The sequence below is a fragment of the Herpailurus yagouaroundi genome, unplaced genomic scaffold (genome assembly GCF_014898765.1).
Source record: "Herpailurus yagouaroundi ecotype Mexico unplaced genomic scaffold, PumYag 164, whole genome shotgun sequence".
NCBI lineage: Eukaryota > Metazoa > Chordata > Mammalia > Carnivora > Felidae > Herpailurus > Herpailurus yagouaroundi.
The window spans coordinates 890,904-911,405 of record NW_024412405.1 but is presented as its reverse complement, the minus strand read 5'-3'; the positions used below and the strand labels follow the sequence as shown (position 1 = coordinate 911,405).

The following is a 20,502-nucleotide window of genomic DNA, read 5'->3' as shown; positions in this document are numbered from 1 at the left end:
GGGCCCCCCTAAACATGGCAAGGCAGGTAAGGGCCCTGCCCCCCACCAGACACATCCGCGGGTGGAGGGGGCAGACTGGTTGCCCCAAGCCTGGAACGCCAACAGTGCTCCACACGGGTGCATTTGGCGCCGGACTTGCTGGGCTGAGGGATCAAGCCATATTTAGTGTAGAGTGAACCAGGCCACCTGGTTGTGTCCAAGTGTCCTGGGACATGCCCGTTCCTTACACGGCATCCTCGGACAGAGATGGTCCGGCCAAAGAGACTATCTGCCCCTGGAGCCGGACGTGCTCACCATTTGGGCCTTTGCACAAGAGGTTCGCTGGCAGCCCAGCCGGCCGCCGGCCGGGGTCTCAGCAAGCGGACGGCTGTGCACCTAAGGAGACCCACCAGTGGGCGAGTGCGGCCCACCTCATACTCCTGGCCAAGCCACCTCCTGCCCTGTGCCATAGCTCCTTGTCTTCGAAACAGGGGCCTCGGTGCTGGTGACCAGGATGGTCTGGAGCACGTAAGATGAGGGCCCTGGGAGGGCCCGCTATCTCATGGACAGTAAAGCCAGTGTGCAAGCCTCTGGCGTCCTCCCCACAGCTCGGGCTGCAGGTGCTGAGGGGAGTTTCCTGCGTGCAGAATCCAGGAGCTGCCAGGAGCCCCACGCCCGGGGCACAGGAGCTGGCTGGCCCCATTTCCTGGAGAGGAAAGAAGAGGATGGGCTGGCACACTCAGGCTTCTCTGGCTGTCAGGGGGAGACACAGGCCCCTGCCCGGTAGAGCTGCCATGGCACGGGCGCCCGGTGACATCAGGACAGCCCCTAAAGGCCAACATGGCCAATGAGCCCACAGGCTCCCACGTTACCCCCAGCACCGGGTGCCAGAGATGGGAGGGGCTTACCCGGGACCTGGTCTCCCCCACATGCTGAACGCACCCAGAGACAACACTACACACAAAGAGGCCGGCGAGACAGGCCCAGGGCACCCCCTGTCCCCAAGGGCCAGGCTCTGCATGTCACAGCGGCCACCCTGTGGACGACCAGCCAGAGCAGAAGACTTTTGGGACATCACTGCCGCATTCGGTCTGTGAGGGGTGGTTAAGCACCCACCGTGTGCCACAAACCCCTGCAGCAAAAAGCAGACAGCCTGAGGCTTCTGTCCCAGTGAGCAAGGGTGTCAGAGGTCACTCACCACGTGCAGAATGTCAGGTGTGGTGGGCGCTGTGGGATATGGGGCAGTGTCTCCATCCCTGTCTCTGTCTCCTGCTGTCTCTTTGTCCCTGTCTCTGTCTCTCCCTGTCTCTGTGACACACCCCCACCGCCCCCGAGGGCCCTGGCACGTGGCCCGCGCCCACCACGTGGCTGGACTGCCACGGGCTGAGCCTCCTTGGGCTGGGGGGATGTGGCAGGTGTATCTCCCACATCTCACATGCAGTGCACTGGCCAGGAGCCCCCATATTCCTCACCCCCTCTCCCGGGTGGCCGGACCGGCTTGAGAGAGAGAGAGAGACTCACCGTAAGGCCCCCGATCTGGGGGCTCACTTCCCTGCCCCCACCCACCCCCAGTGGGGTGTGCGAGGCAAAGCCCCTTCTGGGAAACCCCCAGCCCGCGGGTATCTCCAGGACTGAGAGGGCCAGCCCGCTGCTCCCTGGGCACGGGCTCCCCGACCTCTAGCCAGATGTCCTGGGCTGGCACGGGCTGCACTGGGCAGGCCAGACCCCCCAGAAGTGTGGGCAGGAGCCCTCAGCCCAGAGGGGCCACAGGACACCCCTGCCTCCTGGGGCCCCTGGATTTCAGCGGGGTGGTGCCAGCCTTTCACGCTGGCAAAGCCAGTGCACCAGGACCCCCTATGATGGTGGCACTTGGTGGCACCTCCTGATGCCACCTGGAGACAGAGGCCATGGGCAGAAGGTCTGCTGCTATGGCCGACAGCCCTGGGTCCAAACCCCATGTGCGCCCCGGACAGCCCTGGGCTGACACCTGCTGTAGACCTAAGAGTCTGTCCTGGAGAAAAGATGGGACTGGACACTCAGCATTTAGCGTGGCTGGAAGGACAGAATGACCGCAGACACAACGTGGCTGGAAGGACACAATGACCACAGACACAACGTGGCTGGAAGGACACAATGACCACAAACACAACGTGGCTGGAAAGACACAATGACCACAGACACAACGTGGCTGGAAAGACACAATGACCACAGACACAACGTGGCTGGAAAGACACAATGACCACAGACACAACGTGGCTGGAAGGACAGAATGACTGCAGACGCAACATCTACAAACTATAAAATGACACTTTTGTTCTAACAACTCCCTGTGCCCATGGCTGGCCCCTCAGACCGAGTGCCCAATGATGCCAGGGCCACCCCAGCCCCCCCAGGGCTGCACCTGCAGGGTGGCCCTGCCCCCGCGAGGTCACTGGCCTCCGGCCCCTCAGCGGCCCAGGCTCCAATCAGGAGGCGGTGATAAGAGAAGGTCGACCAGCCGCCCGGGGCCAGGGTGCGCGAACCTTGCCCTGGAGGCCTGTCACGGCGGGACAGACACGCCGTTCTTGGCCACACCATGGCGGGCCCACGGTGCCTTGTCCTGCTCAGCACCTCGCTGACCTGCCTCCTGCTCCTGGGGGACAGTGGTAAGTGCCCTCGCCCTACAGACTACAGAGGTGACCCCCAGGGAAGAGGGGGGACAGTGGGAACCAGGGTGCTGCCCTCACACCTCCACAGGGTGGAGAGTGGGTGCCCATCTCCTGGTGTGACATGGCTGGGCCTGGTGGCCTCCTTCCCTGTGGATGGGGAGCCAGATGGCAGGCCGGGTCACACACAGAAGCCGTGAACAGGGAAAGAGGGAGAGACCGAGAGAGATGGAGAGAAGTGCCCCTCCACGGCCAGAGCGAGCCCAGTGGCGGGGGCGGGGGGGGGGGGGCGGTCACAGGCAGGGAGGAGCTTCCAGGGCCGAAAGAGAATGAGGTTCAAGCCGGCGCCTCCACCCTTAGGCCGGCTTGGCCAGGGGAAGGGGCTGCCTGATTCAAGGCTGGACAGAGGGGGGCTTCTGCACCTTCCAGAAAGGCCGGAGGAGGCCAGAGGAGCAGGGCCTGGGGGTGGGCAGGGGTGGGCAGGGGCCCGGCAGCTGTTTGCGTCCTGGATGGAGGGGGGTGGACAGGGCCCGCGGGGCAGGCAAAGGGCACCTGGTGTGTGGGGGACGGGGAGGCTGTGAGAAGAGAGAAACCTAGTATATAGCAACACCTAGTGTGTACCAACGTGAACACTGAGACAACTGAGACACACGTGTCGTAATTCTCACCTGCCGACAGTGGGCAAGTGAACTGTATCTGAACCGAGACCGCCTGGCTCCCGGGTCCCAAGTCTAGTCCTGCACGGGGGAGCTGAGGGCTCACCATCGAGGGCGGGGGCGGAACTCAGAATGCAGGTCGCAACCGGGAAGAGCAACTCGGAGGGCGAGGCAAGAAGGAAGGCAGAGAGCGGGTGTGGGGCTGAGGAGGAGTCGGGGGTCCTGGTCCATGGTGGAGAGAGAGAAGGTGGTGAGAGACCGAGAGCGCAGCCGGAGACGTGGGCGCAGGTGGAGGAGGGTCCGGGAGGTCCTGGTGCACGGTGGAGAGAGGGCAGGGCGGGCGCAGCCAGAGGAGGGGTTCCGAGATGCTCGGACCCAAGACCATTCAGCGGGCGGGTGGGGATTCATCTGAGAGCTGCAAATCAATGCAGTGGGATTCTTAAGTGAAGCAGAACAGAAATCAAGTACAAAACTTTGTAATAAGAACTGTTTCTTCAAAGCCATGTTTTCGTGTGTGGTCCTGGGCCTTGATGAAAAGCCTATTTTGGTCGTAGAGCACGATCATAACAGCGCCACAGCTCACCCCTTCGGAGAGCTGAGAGCGGGAAGGGTGGGGGCCGGGCGGGGCACAGGAGGGTGGCCCCAGGACCTCTGGGAATCGAGAGTCCAGGGAGGGCTTGGGGGGCCAGCGCGGAGCTGCCAGTGAGGCCCCGGGAGGTGGCAAGGGGAAGGAGCAAGCGGACTTGCACACGGAGGGGAGCCCGGGGCCTGGAACAGGCGGGGTCCCATCCTGGGCTGGCTCGGGGCGCGAGCAAGGGGCCTTTTGCAGCGCGGGGGTGAGCGGACGCCGCAGGATGGGGAAGGGCGGGCGGGCGGCTGAGGCCCTCTCCGCTTGGTGTCCCTGCCTGTCTGCTAGTGTTCCTTCCCCCGGAGCATGCCAGCAGCGTCCTGGGGAGGGTCCGCAGGGCCAACTCGTTTTGGGAAGAGATGAAGAAAGGGAACCTGGAGAGAGAGTGTATGGAGGAGACGTGCTCATTTGAGGAGGCCCGCGAGGTCTTTGAGGACACCGCCAAGACGGTAAGGGCTGGCGCGCAGGCGCCCTGTGATGGGTGCACCCCTCGGTGGAGGCTGACCTCGCCCCTGCCGGGAGACCAGGGCATACCTGGGCACCCCGGGTGTGCGGGGCTGAGACAGGGAATACTTCTGGTGGGGAGACTGAGGGTGGGGCGGGGCCCAGTCCATTAGGAGGGTCATGAGAACTTCCAGAGGCTTTATTAAATCAACTCTAAAACATACGGTGTTCACTTTAAAAATTATTCACGACCTCACTGCACCTCCCCGGGCTGGGCGGCACACGGGGACACGGAGCCCACAGTCTTCGCCCAAATCCACGGCCACTGCTGTACTTGACATCGGGCACCCAAGAGCTACACCCGGAGTCAGTGCGTTGCCAGCAAACATCCCATGAGCCAACTCCACAACTGGAAATATGGAAAAGCAAAGAAATGAGAGTAGCTGGAACCATTTCGAGAAAGAGGAATCACGCCGCCCGATTCAAGGACTCACTGCAAAGCTTCACTAACCACAGGGGCATTCGCGTGTGCTGCTGGTAAGGGGACAGGTGCTTAGATCCACAGGACACACCAGAAGGTCCATAAACAGGCCCACAGAAATATGGCCAATTGATACAAACAAAGGTTCATAAGTGAGTCAGCGAAGGAAGAAGTGTCTTTTTCCACTGATGGTTTGGGGACATCGGCACATCTCCACACACACAAGGTCTGCTTTGACCTCAGTCTCACAACTGTACAAAAGTCAACTCAAAATGGATCGAGGATCTAAAGGTAAAACATAGAACTTTAAGGAGAGAATTGTCATGTCATGAAGTTGGGCAAAAATTCTTAGACACAACATTGAAACCATAACCCATGAAGGAGAGAGTAAATTGGACTTACTCCAGGGGCACCTGGGGGGCTCAGCTGGTTAAGTGTCTGACTCTTGGTTTCAGCTCAGGTTCAAGCACAATGTTGGACTCTGTGTTGGCGGTGTGGAGCCTGCTTAGGATTCTCTCTCTCTCTCTCTCTCTCTCTCTCTCTCCCCCTCCCTCCCCTGCTCATGTTCTCTGTACCTCAAAATAAATACATAAACTTAAAAAGATTGGACTTATTCCAAATTGAAAACTTGCTCTGTGAAAGACACGGAAGACTAAAAATACAAGCTATTAACTAAAAAAAATTTACAAATCACGCATCTGACAAAGGGCCTGTACTCGGATGCGTAAAGAACTCTCACAACTCAGTAGAAGAAAATAAATAAGTGATAACTATAACAGGCGGAAGCGAGAACAGACACTTCCCGAGAGACAGCACGTGAAGTGCAAATGTGCACAGGAGCCACCCGACATCCTCAGCTGGCACAGAAGTGCAGACTCCAGCCATGAGGAGACGCCACTGTATACGTGCAGAACTGGAACCAGGGACACGGCCAGCGTGGTACAGGTGCGGGTAGCCCGGGCCCCACCCCTCAGTGCTTACCCTGGAGAAATTACCACTCCTTTCACACGAAAACCTGGATTGCCCCAAACTCTCGCCCTTGTCCCTGCTTGGTGCAGGGACCCACAAGCCACGGCATGGTGGAATTCTACTCCACAACATAAACAAATGACTGATGCACGTGGTGACTTCAACGAGGGTCAGAGGCATCATCTGGATGAAGCTAGTCTCACGAGGGCGTCGGTGCATCTGTATGACCCTCTCGGAGGTCACGGCTGTGGTGGCGCCAGGGGTGCGGCCATCGGGGGCTGTGAATGTGGGGGGCAGTGGAGGTGCATATCCAAATCTGTGTGTCAGATTTCACAGAACTGCACACCGAAGTAGTTTTGCTGTGTGATCATGTCTTCAGCGAAATGTAAAGAGACAGCATAGCCGTGTCCTGGGGCTTCTGTAACTAAGCACAAGCTGGGGGCCTGGCAACGACGGGACTCACTCTCCCACAGTCCTGGCGGCCTCAAGTCCCAGTCAAAGAAGGTGTCAACACAGATGTACAAAACTTCTAGAATACAGAGCCCAGGAGAGGACCGCTGCTGGGATGCATGGTCTTCTGGAAGCAGAGAGCTCCAGGGAAGGAGCAGGAAACAGGGTCATAAGTGTTTCTTGCTACATCAAGAAGTACAAGCCATCATGATGAAGAGCATTCCAGAAAATTCCAAACCTTGTCTTACACTTTCAGTATGTGCCAGGTGGCAGTAGGGAGATTTTTACTCTCTAGTCTGAAATGTAGGTTAGTTGCTAATGAAGGGATGTACAGTGTGTGCTGGGGGTAGAAACACAGCCCCTGCTCGGAGGTTCTGCCCAGTTATGCTGACCTTGGAACACAGTACAGTGCAGCTTCCCTGGGCACCTGGAAGCACGCCCGCCGACACGAAAGTGGAAAGCTTCCTTTATCAGAGGTCTCAGGGGGATGTGCTCCGTGCCCTCTCCCGGCTTCTGGGCATTGCCAGCCTTGCAGACCCATCACTCAGGTCTCTGCTCTGCTTCCACGCGTGGCTCTTGAGCACTTTCCGTCTCTCCTGATGGCACTGCCACTGGTTCCAGGTCCACCCTAAGCCCGTGTGGTCTCTTCGTGATGCATACCTTGGTTACATCTGCAAAGACCCTATTTCCAGTTAAAGCCACGTTCTGAGGTTGCACCTGAATTGGCAGTGGGGGCGGGGGGCAGGGGGTACCCTGTTCAAACTACTGAACACAGCAAACAATTTCTAAGACTGAACATTTTCTAGTGTAATATAGGGTCTTGGTGTCCTATTTTAACTAATTACCAATTAACCATTTTTTCAGTTTAACATGGTTAGCCACCAAGCATCTGATCCCTTATTGAATCTTTGATATTTAACTCAAAACCATTCATTGATCAGCTTGGGGGTAGCAAAGAGAGCAAAGCATTCTTGGTACAATCCATTTTTCGGTGGTTAGATTAAAAATAAATGCTCGATATTCAACAGAGATGGTGCATCTGAAACAATCGAAGCCCCATCTGTACAGACGCAGATCTGAACATTTCCCTGTCAGACTCCATAGTGTTAGAACAATTCAGACCAGGAAAGGCCCCGTTTGGGACAGCATCTACTGAGGTTGAGTGACGAGGTTATGGTTGTCCTCAGTGTGAAATGTCTGTTTTCCCTAATGTATTTTAAAATCTTTTTTCCCTTTTAGACTGAATTCTGGAATAAATACAAAGGTGAGATGGTTTCTATTTTAATACTGACTGGGGCTCATTCGGACACTGAAATGGGGGAGAGGGTATTTCAATTTTGACAATTCTTCCTGAATTTCCCTTCTGCTCCTGCTTATAGCTTCCTCACCTAAGACTCTCCCTCTCCGTGTGTTTCCCCAGTACTTACTGTGGGATTATTTGGGGGGGTAAATGTCATGGTTCCGGTTTTGTTACTTGAACGTGGATTTCATCAGCTCGCCTTACTGGAGCATCAACCTGTCTCATCATTTTTTAAATCCAAGGTATTAGGTAGAAACAAAAGATCAGGTCTTCTAATAAGACGGAACGTCCACAGCTTGTGAAATGGTATCAATCATGACTCGCGTTTCATTCTGCTAACATCCTTTAAATTTCCCCAAATGGCAGTTGGGCCTGCGTCTAGATCAGATTGTCCAAACGCACCGAGGAGTGTGAGGCCCCTGTCAGTGCTGGCCAGCAGCCTCCACACTCCTGCTCTACCTCCAGACCATTTGGGAAGAGGCGCCCAGACACCTGTCTTGTCGCTGTCCAGCCTAGAAACAGGTGCCAGGCAGCCGCCTATCCTCCCTCCTTCCAGCTGGTCCCACCTGGCCACCAGCCCAGAGCTCCTCACTGTTGAAAACAGGCAGTCAAACATCTCAGCAGAAAGAGAAAAGCTTCGGGGCGCCTGGGTGGCGCAGTCGGTTAAGCGTCCGACTTCAGCCAGGTCACGATCTCGCGGTCCGTGAGTTCGAGCCCCGCGTCGGGCTCTGGGCTGATGGCTCAGAGCCTGGAGCCTGTTTCCGATTCTGTGTCTCCCTCTCTCTCTGCCCCTCCCCCGTTCATGCTCTGTCTCTCTCTGTCCCAAAAATAAATAAATGTTGAAAAAAAAATTTAAAAAAAAAAAAAGAAAGAGAAAAGCTTATCAATAACCCAGTTAGATAAGAGCATCACGTACACAGAGCACAAAGGCTGGGGGTGAAATGAAGTCCAGCCGGGAGAAATGTTTACAGGGAGACAGGAAGAGCCTCAAGCTTGTTCAAGCGACCTGAACTATGTGTGCCAAGATCAACACAGCAAAGCCATTTCCTTGATGATGGCAGCTGCCTGCAAGCTTCAGGTTCCCAAACCCTGTCTTTGCAGATGGAGACCAGTGTGAAAGCAGCCCTTGCCAGAACCAGGGCAAATGCATGGACAGCCTTGGGGGATACATGTGCACCTGCTTGGAAGGATACGAAGGCAAAAACTGTGAATTGTGTGAGTTCCTTTTCTTGGTGTACCTTCGGGTCAGGGCCGCCTGAAGGGTCAGGAACGAGGGAAGAAGCTGAAACCCCTAAGGAAAACATCCCAGGTTCCTTCCAAGGTAGAGTCTGTGTTCCCTTGTCCTGCGCTATTGTAGGAACAGCAAAAACAAAGTGAAAGTGTGTCCTACAATCCACCGGGTTTTAGATACAATGAGAGACACACAGCCTTCTGTGTTCCTCTAAGGGGGCTGCAGCACACTCACGGAGCGTGTGGCCAGGAACACGGAGACCTGGGGTGGTGCTACCCATCTTCTTAAATTCCTTGTGGCCCCGGCAGCGGCTCTGAATCAGCCACTTAGGTTTGTCAGTGCAGATGTCAATTCCGAATGTCCGCAATTGTCCAATTATACAAATCTGATACATTTAGTGAATTCTACAGGGAAAAGTCACTAAGAGTTTCCCTAACATGGTGAGTATGGCCATTAATTTTTTAAAATAAAAATTAGATTCAGATTAGGCCAGTTTTCATTAAGAAGAAAGATACACATTTCTTTCAGATTACTTAATTCGTAACCTTTAAGAAGTGCTCGGAGCTGGGATCACTGTGGGACTCTCCCCGACGGGGATCTCGGTCCCGCATCATCCCTCCCACAGCCCAGAGCATCCTCTCCTGCTCCCCATCTGGCTGAGCCAGAGCCGCTGGGTGTTTTCTAAAGTTTAACTAACGGTGATCCTCTCACTGTAATTATTTATTCATCAGAACCCCAGGGGCAGAACATAACGTAAATTGTCTTGGTGACGCCACTGCTATCAGTGTGCGGTCACATATTGAGCGTGTGCTGGCGACGGTGGGCAATTCTGGCGGAGTCGGAGCCCCTGAGCCCCGGGGGATGCGCTCAATCTGGCCTGGAAGGCCCAGGAAACCAGCCACGGGCTCACTGTGTCAGGAGCTGCACATGACCTGTGAGGCAGTGTGGCCTCCACCGCTTTACAAGTGAGGAAACGGAGGCCCATAGGGTTTAAAGCACTTGCCCAAATCACACGGCTGGCGACAGAAAGCACCGGGCCCGTCTCTGCTGCTGCCTCGCCAGTGCCCGGACCCCAGTCTCCCAGACCAGTTCCAGACCCTTTATTCCGCAGGCGACCCTCCAGCCTCAGTGGACCGGCCCGTGGCCACGCTGCTGTGCTCTGCCTGGCCCGTGGCCCCAGAGCCCTTCCTCATGCCGGCCGGCGCACACTGGTCGTGGGGCTGTGGGGAGAGGCGCGTGCCCCTCTTAGGGCTGAACATGGGGCCCGTGGGGGGGGGGGCGGGTCTGGGCACCCAGGGCCCCGCAGACAGCACACTGGCCCCACGTGGTGAGGGAGCCGCAGGGCAGGGACGAGCCTGCACACAGAGCCCCTGGCCCCCAGCCTGCTCCAGGGGCCCATCCCACTCGCGTGGTTCCGTGCGGTGGCCGCCCCTCTGCTGCAGCGGGGAAGGGGGGCAGGCTGACAGTGGGTGGATCTGCCCTGGTGCTGCCGTCCTTCCTCCCGGCTGCCTGCGGCCTCGGTGTCCCCGGCCAGTCCTGAGGGCCCACACGCGTCCCCGCAGCCATGCGGAAAGCCTGCAGCCTGGACAACGGCGACTGTGACCAGTTCTGCAGTGAGGAGCAGGGCTCCGTGGTGTGCGCCTGCGCCAGCGGCTACGTCCTCGCGGACGACGGCAAATCCTGCGTCTCCACGGGTAGGAGGCGCGTGGGCCGGAGCGGGACCGCAGGCCCTGTGAGCCGCCTAAGAAACGGGCCAGCGACGCTGCCTGACTCCCCGGGGGAGGTGCAGACGTCGAGGGACTTGGGGGTGGGGGGCGCTCTGCTCAGCGCCGGGCTCGTGGCAGACCCTGAGGAGCCACGAAATGGTCGTGATCACGGCATGTCCTGTTGCCCCGGGAGTTGGAGCATGTCTGGGGCAGCGAGGCCTGACTGTGTCTGGGCCGTGGACTTGCGGGGCGGGGGGGGGGGGGGGCGCAGGAGCCAAAGGGGGAGCCGAGGACCCCGAGAACAATTAGACTGCATGGGCCCCAAGTGACGGCCCTCAGGCTTCCTTTTCCGTGATGTTCCATGACGTTCTGTGACAAAAGCTGGGCCCTGAGTCTGGCCTAGAGGCTCACAGAGGGCGGGGCCCAGCAAGGGGATGGGGTCCTCGCTGCTCCGGTCCAACCACACTTCTCTGCGGCAGGGCCTGCCTGGGCTGGAGCACTGAGAGGCCACTGTGCTCTCTCTCTTAGCTTCCTCTGCTTCTCACGGTGGCTCCAAGCGCTCCTCAAACCTGCCCGCCCCCCCCCCCCCCCCCCCCCCGCTGTGGCATCACCTGGGGCGGGACCTCTGTTACCAGCACGTTCCTCCCTATTCCCTCCTCCTGTGGGCCGGGCAGACAGTTCCGTTGTCCGGGGGCCGGAGCGAGGGGGGTCCTGCTCACTGAGGCCAGCCCATGTTCTTTCAGGGCCTTTCCCCTGCGGGAAACACACTCCGACACGCAGGAAGAGGTCAGCCGAGACCGCCCATGGCGGTGAGGGTCCCTCTGAAACCTCTGAAGCAGATGTGCAGGACCAGCACCCTGAAGACCTGCCTCCCACCGACAGCCCTCTGTACCTGCAGCCCTTCAACAAGACGGAGGCCAGCCCCGTGGAGGACTCAAGCAACCTGATCCGGATCGTGGGTGGGCAGAACTGCCCAGACGGCGAGTGTCCCTGGCAGGTGACTGCGGAGCGGGCCTGGCGGTGCCGGTGGGCGGTGGGGACTCCCTGCTGGCTCTGGGGCAGAGCGTGCCCGAGGTGAGAAGTGGGCCCTGTCCCTCCCCACCCGACGTCCAATCCCATGTGTGTGTCCATTAAGAACAGACAGAAAGGAGAGGAGCCCTGGAACCCAGCGCGGGCTGCAGGCTCAGGCCGGCAGGCGGAGTGGCTGCCTGATGGGGGCCAGCCCTCTGTTTGCCCCTCCGACTGGCAGGCAGACACTCCGTCCCTCGGTCTCATCTCTGATTTGGTCAGCGCTAACGGGGCGGGTAGCAATCTGGGGAGAAGTACATCCACCTGTTTGCAATCCACGCTCTTTGGTTGTTGGTTTGGACAGAGGTTTCCAGATGAAAACAAGTAACACGGGACTCATGCTTAGAGTTGAGTTTCAGACAAACAATGAACAACTTTTAGTGTAATGTGTCCCAAAGACAACAGGGGACATGCTAGTACTAGAAGCCATTGGATGCTTATCTGATTCGGCTTGACTGGGTGGCGCCTGCTGTCTCTGGCGAATCCGGGCGTGAAATGCTTGGTACCCAAAGCCAACAACAGACCCTCCAGAGCCACCACCACCCTTTACGAATTTCTTCACCTGCCCCACCTCCCAGCCCTACGTTATCACGGGCCCAGAGGGGAGTATGCGCTCGTGTGGTCACCACGGGGTTGGTGTGTGCTGAGCGAGCGCCACCGACATGGCTCCGGCGGGAGCTCAGTGGCCCCGGGCCGGCGTGGAGCTCGGGGGGCTTTGGAAGGCCCCCCACAGACAGACAGGATGGGGGGGGGTGCGGTGGGGACCTGGGCGGCGGGATCCTCTCCAGGGGACGCGAGAGCCCTGCTCTCCCAGTCCAGCGGCCTCGCCATCACGTGTAGAAGAGTCAGGGTCCAGGTCTGGGGAGGACTGACGCCCCTTGGCCCTGCTACTTCGTGCCGGTCACTAAGGTCTTCAGGAACGCTTTAAGACTTGGAACCTTGTTGTTCCCCAACCGGCACGAGCCAGCCACGTGCCGGAACTCTCTAGATAAAAAGGAAAAAGTGGGCCATTTCCAGATTTGCAGCCCGGTTCTCTGGGGAAGAAGGGACACAAGGGCTGCAGGGCCGCCTGGGCCTGCCAGCGCTCACTCCCTGGGGCGATGCCCTCACTCTGAAATCCTGTCGGGAAGAAAGCCGCCCACAGGGGGAGCCCCGTGGATTCCAAGGGATTTGCCCTTGAGTGGTGGCATCTGTGGGCCGTCGGGGGAGGGCCGTCCCAGATACCAGAAGCTTCTCCCCAAACACTGGCGCCTGCCTGGTCTGTGCGCTAATCCGTAGCCATGTAGCCGGCAAAGGTTATCAACAACGACGATCGTTTTTCTACGGGTGACACTGTAGAGTGCTGTGACAGCTCTGGAAGGGACAGGACAGCTCCCTGAAGAAGGAGTCTGGGGTCCAGGAGCAGAAAGTTGAAGCGAGGCAGAAGCCCCTCAGGCGCCACTAGCGGGGCCCCTGCAGACGTCTGTTGGGTGGACCATTTGGCTGCTCTGTGGGAAGGAGCCGCCCAAAGCTGCGGTTTCTGCAGAGCAGCGGGGGGAGGACCTGGGGAGGGGCTGCGGCCCGGCCGTGAGCCCCACGGTGAGGTCTCCGAGCGCGCGCTGGCACCACGCCCCGAGGGACACGTAAGAAAAGGAGGGGCCGCGCTGCGGGCAGGTGTGCAGGCCAGGCCGGGGCTGCCCTGGGCCTTGCGTTCCCGATGGGGAGGGGAGCCCAGAGGTCAGTCCCAACCTCGGGGGGGGGGGCTCCTGCGTGCTCCCCACAGGCCCTGCTCATCAACGAAGAGAATGAGGGGTTTTGCGGCGGCACCATCCTGAGCGAGTACCACATCCTCACTGCAGCGCACTGTCTGAACCAGGCCAAGAGATTCAAGGTGAGGGTAGGTAAGTGCGCCACACTCGGAGGCACTAGTTAACATGCCGAACCCCGTGGGCGTGCGGGTGGGGGGGGGTGGTCACAGGCGAGGGAGGGCGGAGAAGGGGAAAGCGGGGGGCAGGGGTGGGGCCGGTCCTCCCCCTTGCCGTCTGTGTCCAGGCCCAGCGCGGCGAGCCTCCCCTCAGGGCCCCTTCCTCTGGGAAGGTTTCCGGAACCCTCCGAGCACAGAGCATCTGCTGCTCGTGTTTGCGTCTGCGGGGCTGTTTTGTGACGTCCATCCTTCTCCTCCAGACTCTAGACCAGTTCAGCAAAGATCCATCGCAAGCCACACATGCAGGCCATCCATGTGCCTTTTAATTTTCTAGTTCCATTTCCAAATAGGCATCTTCAAAGTTTATAGATGAAATTAATTTTAGCAATATGTCTTAGTCCAGTATATCCAAAATATTATTGTTTCAACGCGTAATCAGTTCTGAACTAGAACGAGATATTCTGAGTCTGTGTTCTCATGACAAATCTGATGCGGACACTCAGCACGTTCCAGTTCCGACCAGACGCCGTCCCGGTGCCAGGCAGCCGTCTGGACAGCGTGGCCAGCCGGTCAGGCACAGAGCCTTCCGCCCCCAGGTGCCCCTGCCGCGCGGCACAGGCTCAGGAAGTATCCACCCGAAGTACTGGCCACACTTAAAAGTGCGGCTGGCGGTCGCCCCTGGGGAGTGAAACTGAAAGTCATCTTTATTTGCCTCCTTACGATTTTATCTTTCAGAGTCTCTAGTGACCATGTTCCATTTTTTTAATAAAAAACAAAAAAAATAACCGCTACTCTCAAAAGCACCGTGCACGTAAGTGCACGGCCAACCCCGAGCTGAACGCCACCATGTCCTCGCCATCTCCCAGGTGAACGGGACACGGGCAGCGAGGAGGGCGACGAGGTGGCACACGAGGTGGACGTGATCATCAAGCACAACAAGTTTGTCCGGGAGACCTATGACTTCGACATCGCTGTCATCAGGCTGAGGACGCCCATCACCTTCCGCAGGAATGTGGCCCCCGCCTGTCTGCCCCAGAAGGACTGGGCTGAGTCCACACTCATGGCGCAGAAGACGGGCATCGTGAGCGGGTTCGGGAAGACTCACGAGAAGGGCCGGCCATCCACCATCCTCAAGATGCTGGAGGTGCCCTACGTGGACAGGAACACGTGCAAGCTGTCCAGCAGCTTCACCATCACCCAGAACATGTTCTGCGCCGGCTACGACACGAACCCCGAGGATGCCTGTCAGGGGGACAGCGGGGGCCCCCACGTCACCCGGTTCAAGGACACCTACTTCGTCACCGGCATCGTCAGCTGGGGAGAAGGATGCGCGCGGAAAGGGAAGTACGGCGTCTACACCAAGGTCACCAACTTCCTCAAGTGGATTGACAAGTCCATGAGGGCCAGGGCCGGGGTCCAAGGCTGAGCGGGGAGACTTGCGCGCCACCCCCAGCTGCTGGTGTCTCGTTTGTGCGGCCCAAGGCCGAGCGGGGGGCCCTGCGCCCCACCCCCATTAAAGTCATGCCAGCTGCTGGTGTCTCGTTTGTGTTTGCACGGGCCGGTCTCAGCGGCAGCGCCCGGACCAGGTCTCCTGTCTGCAGTGGTGCCACCTGTGTGGATTCCTTACCCTGGTGTTTTCCTCGCTCCGTGGAAGACACGTTCCTCTGGACACCAGAGCCAGCCTTTCCCTCTCCAGGTTGGGAAGTGCCATCAAGAGACGCTAGACGGTGGGACAGGAGTCCAGACGCCCCAGGACAGCACCCCCCCCCCCCCGCCATTGACAGCAGGCTCTTCCGGTTGTGGTCAGGACACTGGGGAGGCAGTGGCGGGGGCTCTGGGAGCGGGGGCGGGGCGGGGATCCCAGGAAGGCTGAGAGCCTCTCACCGGCCCCGATGCTTCTGCGTGGACTGAGCGGCTACTCCTCCCGCTGGTCCCACACTGGACGCGGCCAGGGGGCCATCCGCTGTCCCACAAGCAGCTCGTGTGCTCCCAGGGGCAACGGTCCCCGGCCCCCAGATTAAACCAGTCTGTGTGGACGCGACTCCTCAGCGGCCCCGAGCGCCCTGTGTGCTGTGGGGTCTGGGGGAGGGGCCCGTCTGCTCTGCGCGGCCAGCCCTTCCCGTCAGGGTCCCCAGCCTGCGGTCATGAGGAGCAAAGTGCTTTAGCAAACCCTTTTCCAAACGCCCCCACAGTTTGCATTTTGCGTAACTGCGATGAGCAAAGTTTCAAAGTGCCAGTACCGAGATGCCCCAAATGTCACAGGCTGGCAGCGTGCTTTGTCAACAGCAGGCAATGCGAGGTTAGGGAAATCGATGTGAGCAGACACGTGGTTTCCCAGAGGCCATCAGAGGTGCACAGAGAAGGCCCAGGGCTGAGTGGGGGGGAGGCTGTCCTCTTGCGGGTTTTCCACACACCTGAGTGCTCTGTGCACCCCGAGCCCTGGACAGGTTCTGAGGTCAAAGGTGGTCTGGGGCCCAGACAGGATTGCGGCCGCCCCCATCTCTCACTGGTGGCCCGGGGCGGCGATGGGGCTCACGTGCGCATCAGAGGGGGAGACTGAGGCACACCAGAGAAGGGCGTGCCCCCGCGGCCTCCCTCTGGTGGCTCCTCCTCTCTTCCAGAAGGAAGAATCCGTTCAGTGAGGCCCTGGAGGAGACGACAGGATGCTGTGGGGAGGGCGGTGAGGGCTGGGACTCATGACGGGGCACCTGCTGTCCCCTGTGCCCTGCCGCCACTCACCTCCTTCCATGATGCTATCTGCCTAGGGACGGAGCTAATGGAGCTGCCCGGCGCACATGTCCCTCTCACCAGGCTGGTCGGCTGCGACCGAGCATCGAGTGCCCCTCAGGGACACGGGGACACAGCAGGGTGGCTGGGGTGGGGCCCATGCCCTGTGGACGGCGGGCACAAGGCCCAGGAGCCGCAGGGGAGAAGGCGGATGTGGTTCTTGTTCCCGAGGGAGAGGGCAGAGGTCTCAGGACAAATGCCATGAACCCCATCTGCTCCATACCGCACCTGTTCCTTGAAGGGTCAGTCGCCCCCAAACACCGAGTGGCTTCCACAGGCCCAGCCTGAGTTAGGTGGGGGGGGGGGCGCTCGCTGGAGGGTGGGCGTGGCCAAGGCCGGGGGCCAGGCCTGTTCAAGGGAGGCCAACGGAACTACCAGATCAGAGGGCAGGTGGGCCCGGGTTTCCGTTTAGGGGCAATTCCACCGCAGGAATCCCTGATTGAAGCAGGTCACCGAGGACACCAAACCCTGGAGTCTCCCGGAGTCTCAACTTTGCAGAGAAATGACTCTTTCATCGCAGACAGGACAGGTGGCTCCCCCAGCAAGACCGCCCACGGGAGTCAGTACATGAGGGGAGCGAGTGATGGGGAGCCCACGTGGCATGGGCTGTGAGGCCCCCGCAGCCAGGATGCTGACAGTGCACCATGTGTCCCCAGTCCTTCCAGTGCGCCTGAGATTGAAGCCAAACTTGCTACTTCCCCCATCACGTGGTGCTGAGTGCGTCTCGGGTTTGAGGACACACTCGGTTCTTACAGAACGCCTCCATGGTCCACTGGTTGCCTGGCTCGAAGCCCCAGGCTGTGGTCCACTCTGTGCCTTTACAGAAACGCTTGCCACGCTGCCTCGGGGACCCGTCCTGCCACACTGGCCTCCGTGCTGGGCCCCAGGCAGCCCGTGGCCCTGGGGTCGCTCCAAGCCCCCGGAGGCTGCTTACTGGGCTCAGGTTTCTCTCCCCATCACACACCCCCTTATGTGCTCTCCTCCAGGCTGTGACTCTTGACCAGCCTCCTGCCCTCCTGTGTGCCTCCCATGCAGGGGACCTGAAAGGTGAGCTCCAGGTGACTGTCCCCTGCCCAGACCTGCCCACATGGGAGCCCCTGAGCCTTGTTACTCAGGGCCGCCCGCGGGATGCCGGCTGTCCCCGTTTCCTGGGACGGGACCTGCTGACCTCACTCCTGGGAAGCCCACCCAGCTCCAGGGTCCTCGACACCTCACCTCAGCCCCCTGTGCCTTGGACACGGAAGAGAAGCAGTGCGGAGACACTGACACTAACTGCATGCGGTGAGGTGGTGTGTGTTGTAGGCCAGGGGCGTCCTCAGCAGCCCCTTGTCCTCAGGCCCGTGTCCGCAGACCTGTCCCTGGTGGCCGTGGGCTGGTGGACCGCGTGGTGCTCAGGCCTCTGCTCCGCCCTGCTCAGCCCTTCCCCAGAGGCCCAGGGGCCAGGCGGGGCCAGGCGTGACGAGCCGTCCTGCTTCTCTCACTGGTGACACACGTGGGAAGTGGTGGCGTCCCTCCGGGCCCTCCTGGAGCCAGAGCCTGCCCTACAGTCGCCGCTACCCCACCAGCCCCACGCACTAGCCCCTCGCTGCCCTGCTCTCCCTCAGCACCCCCACCCTCTGCACACACAGGAGTAATGACATAAACCCAACTTTGTAACTTTTAAATGAAGATGGCACATTGAAACCATATTATTTTGGATCTATTGGGTTGGGTATGTGTATCATTAAAATTATTTTAAGGTCTCTCTTCTGATGTTTTAATTGTGCTGCTGGGACACTGTTCTGACCACTGGGGCTTCCGACGGTCCCGACGGCCCACCCCACCTCTGGTCAGAACCTCTGGAGCACACACCCCCACATGCTGGGCTGATCAGCGTGTTGTCTGTAAGAGAGACCCACGCGGGACCTCAGGCAGTTTGCGGCACCGCGTCCAATCTTACACAACCCGAAACTATCACAGGACCTACAACAAAAGGGGATTTGTGGAATTTCGTTCTGGAAGGGCTGTGGATAAGAGGAGTGGCCAGAAAACCCTGTAATAAAAGCCGAAAATGGACACTGTATATCCCTTTTAGTAAATGTGTCACGGGGCCGGCACAACGGCAAGAAATCAAGAGGTGCGAAGGAAGAAAACGAAAGAAAGGTGAGCATACCCCAGCCGTGACCACTCACCCTCAAGTGGCCCGCACCTCATGTCCCAGAATGGCACTCAGAGCTCCAGCCATCACACCTGTATCCCCAGGCACAAGGATGGAGGAAGGGACAAAGAAACAGCCACACCAGTTGTCTTTCAAGAAGTTTCCCGGGAGCTGCGGCCTGGCCATTCTGTCTGCATCCTGATGGCCAACACGTAGCCACATGGCCACGCTTGACACCAGCGGCCCAGCTACAGGTCGGGGGCTCTCGTCCTGGAGCCTTGCTTCACCACTGTCGTCCCTCCAGGGCAGATCTAAGAACCCCGAGGCTGCTCCCTGCCGTCCTTTGCCTGTGTCTGAAATGCCCCCACTTCCCACGCCTCTAGCTCCTGAGAGGACTCCTACCCACCCTTCGCACCTCGGAGGAAGAGCCACTTCAGGGGGACACTCTCGCTGGCCCTGCAGCCGTGGCATTGGGTCCACCCGGGTGTCTGACATAGTGTCTCTGCGGCCCCCTCGCTCTGCCTGGTTCATTGTGAGGGATGGCTCAGCAGGTCCCGGCCCCGTACCACCAGCCGCGGCCAGGACCCGTCTGTCTGGTTTCTTGCTCAGCTCCCAGCACCCGGCCAGACCCTGTCATGTGGAAGTGCTTAGCAAGTACGTGCTGAGTGGGCTGAGCTGACCTTTCTAGCTCCCTGTCCCATCCCGCCTCCCCAGTCCTTCCCACGAGCCCGAGATTGGAGCCAAACTCGCCACTTCCCCCAATGGCTCGGGGGCAGACCAAATCCATGCTTATCCTCACGGGCAAGGACAGCTGGGAAGCCCCAGCTCAGGGGGGCTGCTTCTCCCAGTCCCCCGTGGCCAGGCTATCGTCACCCAGGGCATGTGAGTGGGGGCCCCGCAGGCCACTGAACCCAAGGGGAACACCGTCCGGAGGCACTCAGAGAAAAATTCAGGAGCACCCGGCAGCAAGGAGACAGACACGGGCCTCGGCAAGGCTGCGCCCAGGGCGGGCCCCAGACGGTTCCAGGACCCGCTGGTTCAGGCCACGCTCTCCGCTCTGCCCCTCAGTGGTCAGTCGCCACCCTGGCGCCTCCATCCTGAGTGGAGTAACAGCGGCGCCCCCCCCAAGCAGGGCCGAGATAAGGCTGGAGGGCGGACTCCCAGCGGCCGTTGGACCACCGCCTTCCTGAAGACGCAGCTCACACGAGCAGAGGCCCCTAACTGGTCTTCCCCAGGGCACGCACAGCACAGGCCCCAGGGAGCTCGAAGGGGCGGACACGACGTCCTTCCACAGGCTGATCTATTCACCCTCCCGCGCGGAAGCCACACAAGCCCTCAGCTGCGCAACCGGCCTGTCTCCGGTCTCCCTGGGGGAGCTGGAAGCCGCCGCAGGCCAACCGCCCCCGGAGCAGTGGCCGCGGCTCTAACCGCCCAGGCACTACTGCAAGGGTGGACACGGTCCACCAGAGAGAGCGCTTTTTAAAGGGATTAGGAATGTTAAGTTGATTCAAATACTTTTGAGTGAAATACCAGGAGTTGAAACCTAGTTCAGATTTTTCAGCGTTAGGATTCTCAAACACATCGAGTGTATCTTCGCTCCTGACGTTATACCTCAACCCCAAGAGTAGACGTCCTGGGGGCCAATCTCACCCAGGAAGGGCCCTGGCAAAACTAAAGGTGATGTAGCAGCACACGCTGACCGGAGCGCGGAACCAGGGCAGGAGTGAGCCTTAGTCTTGGCCGAGGGCCTGTGTCATCTGCAAACCCAGTAAGGTCAGGAGGCTACAGATGTAAATGCCTGGATCTGCTAAGTGGAAACCTTACCTGGAAATTATCACCAACACGGCATCAGCAGGGTGAACGCTCACGACAGCATCCGGGTAACAACAGGGCTCGTCAGAGAGGATGCTGCTGGTAGACCTGCAGCAGAGACCCCGGGGGGCCAGAAAACGGAAAGGACTGCCCTTCCCCCACACAGCTCAGTGAAAGGGCTCTAGAGGCACCCAGCTGGCTCAGTCAGTGGAGCTCTTGATCTCAGGCTTGTGAGTTCAAGCCCCACGTTGGGGGTGGAGATTAAATAAAAACTTTTATTTATTTATTTATTTATAATGTGTTTTT

The 20,502-nt window shown here is 59.2% G+C and overlaps 1 protein-coding gene across 1 annotated transcript; it reads left to right on the top strand.

Moving 5' to 3' along the window:
• Positions 1–2,482: 2,482 nt before the first annotated feature.
• Positions 2,483–14,992, top strand: F10 (coagulation factor X). Its single transcript, XM_040487024.1, has 8 exons — positions 2,483–2,624; positions 4,197–4,357; positions 7,492–7,516; positions 8,654–8,767; positions 10,346–10,477; positions 11,233–11,486; positions 13,320–13,437; positions 14,327–14,992. The coding sequence occupies exons 1-8, from the start codon at positions 2,555–2,557 to the stop codon at positions 14,884–14,886; spliced, it is 1,434 nt and encodes a 477-aa protein (XP_040342958.1). The 5' UTR covers positions 2,483–2,554; the 3' UTR covers positions 14,887–14,992.
• Positions 14,993–20,502: the final 5,510 nt, after the last annotated feature.

Bases quoted from the DNA above. Each gene is read 5' to 3' on its own strand.
- F10 (XM_040487024.1), top strand. From the start codon at position 2,555: ATGGCGGGCCCACGGTGCCTTGTCCTGCTCAGCACCTCGCTGACCTGC. The intron at 4,358-7,491 runs GTAAGGGCTGGC...TTTCCCTTTTAG, and splicing joins TTGAGGACACCGCCAAGACG to ACTGAATTCTGGAATAAATA. The intron at 11,487-13,319 runs GTGACTGCGGAG...TGCTCCCCACAG, and splicing joins ACGGCGAGTGTCCCTGGCAG to GCCCTGCTCATCAACGAAGA.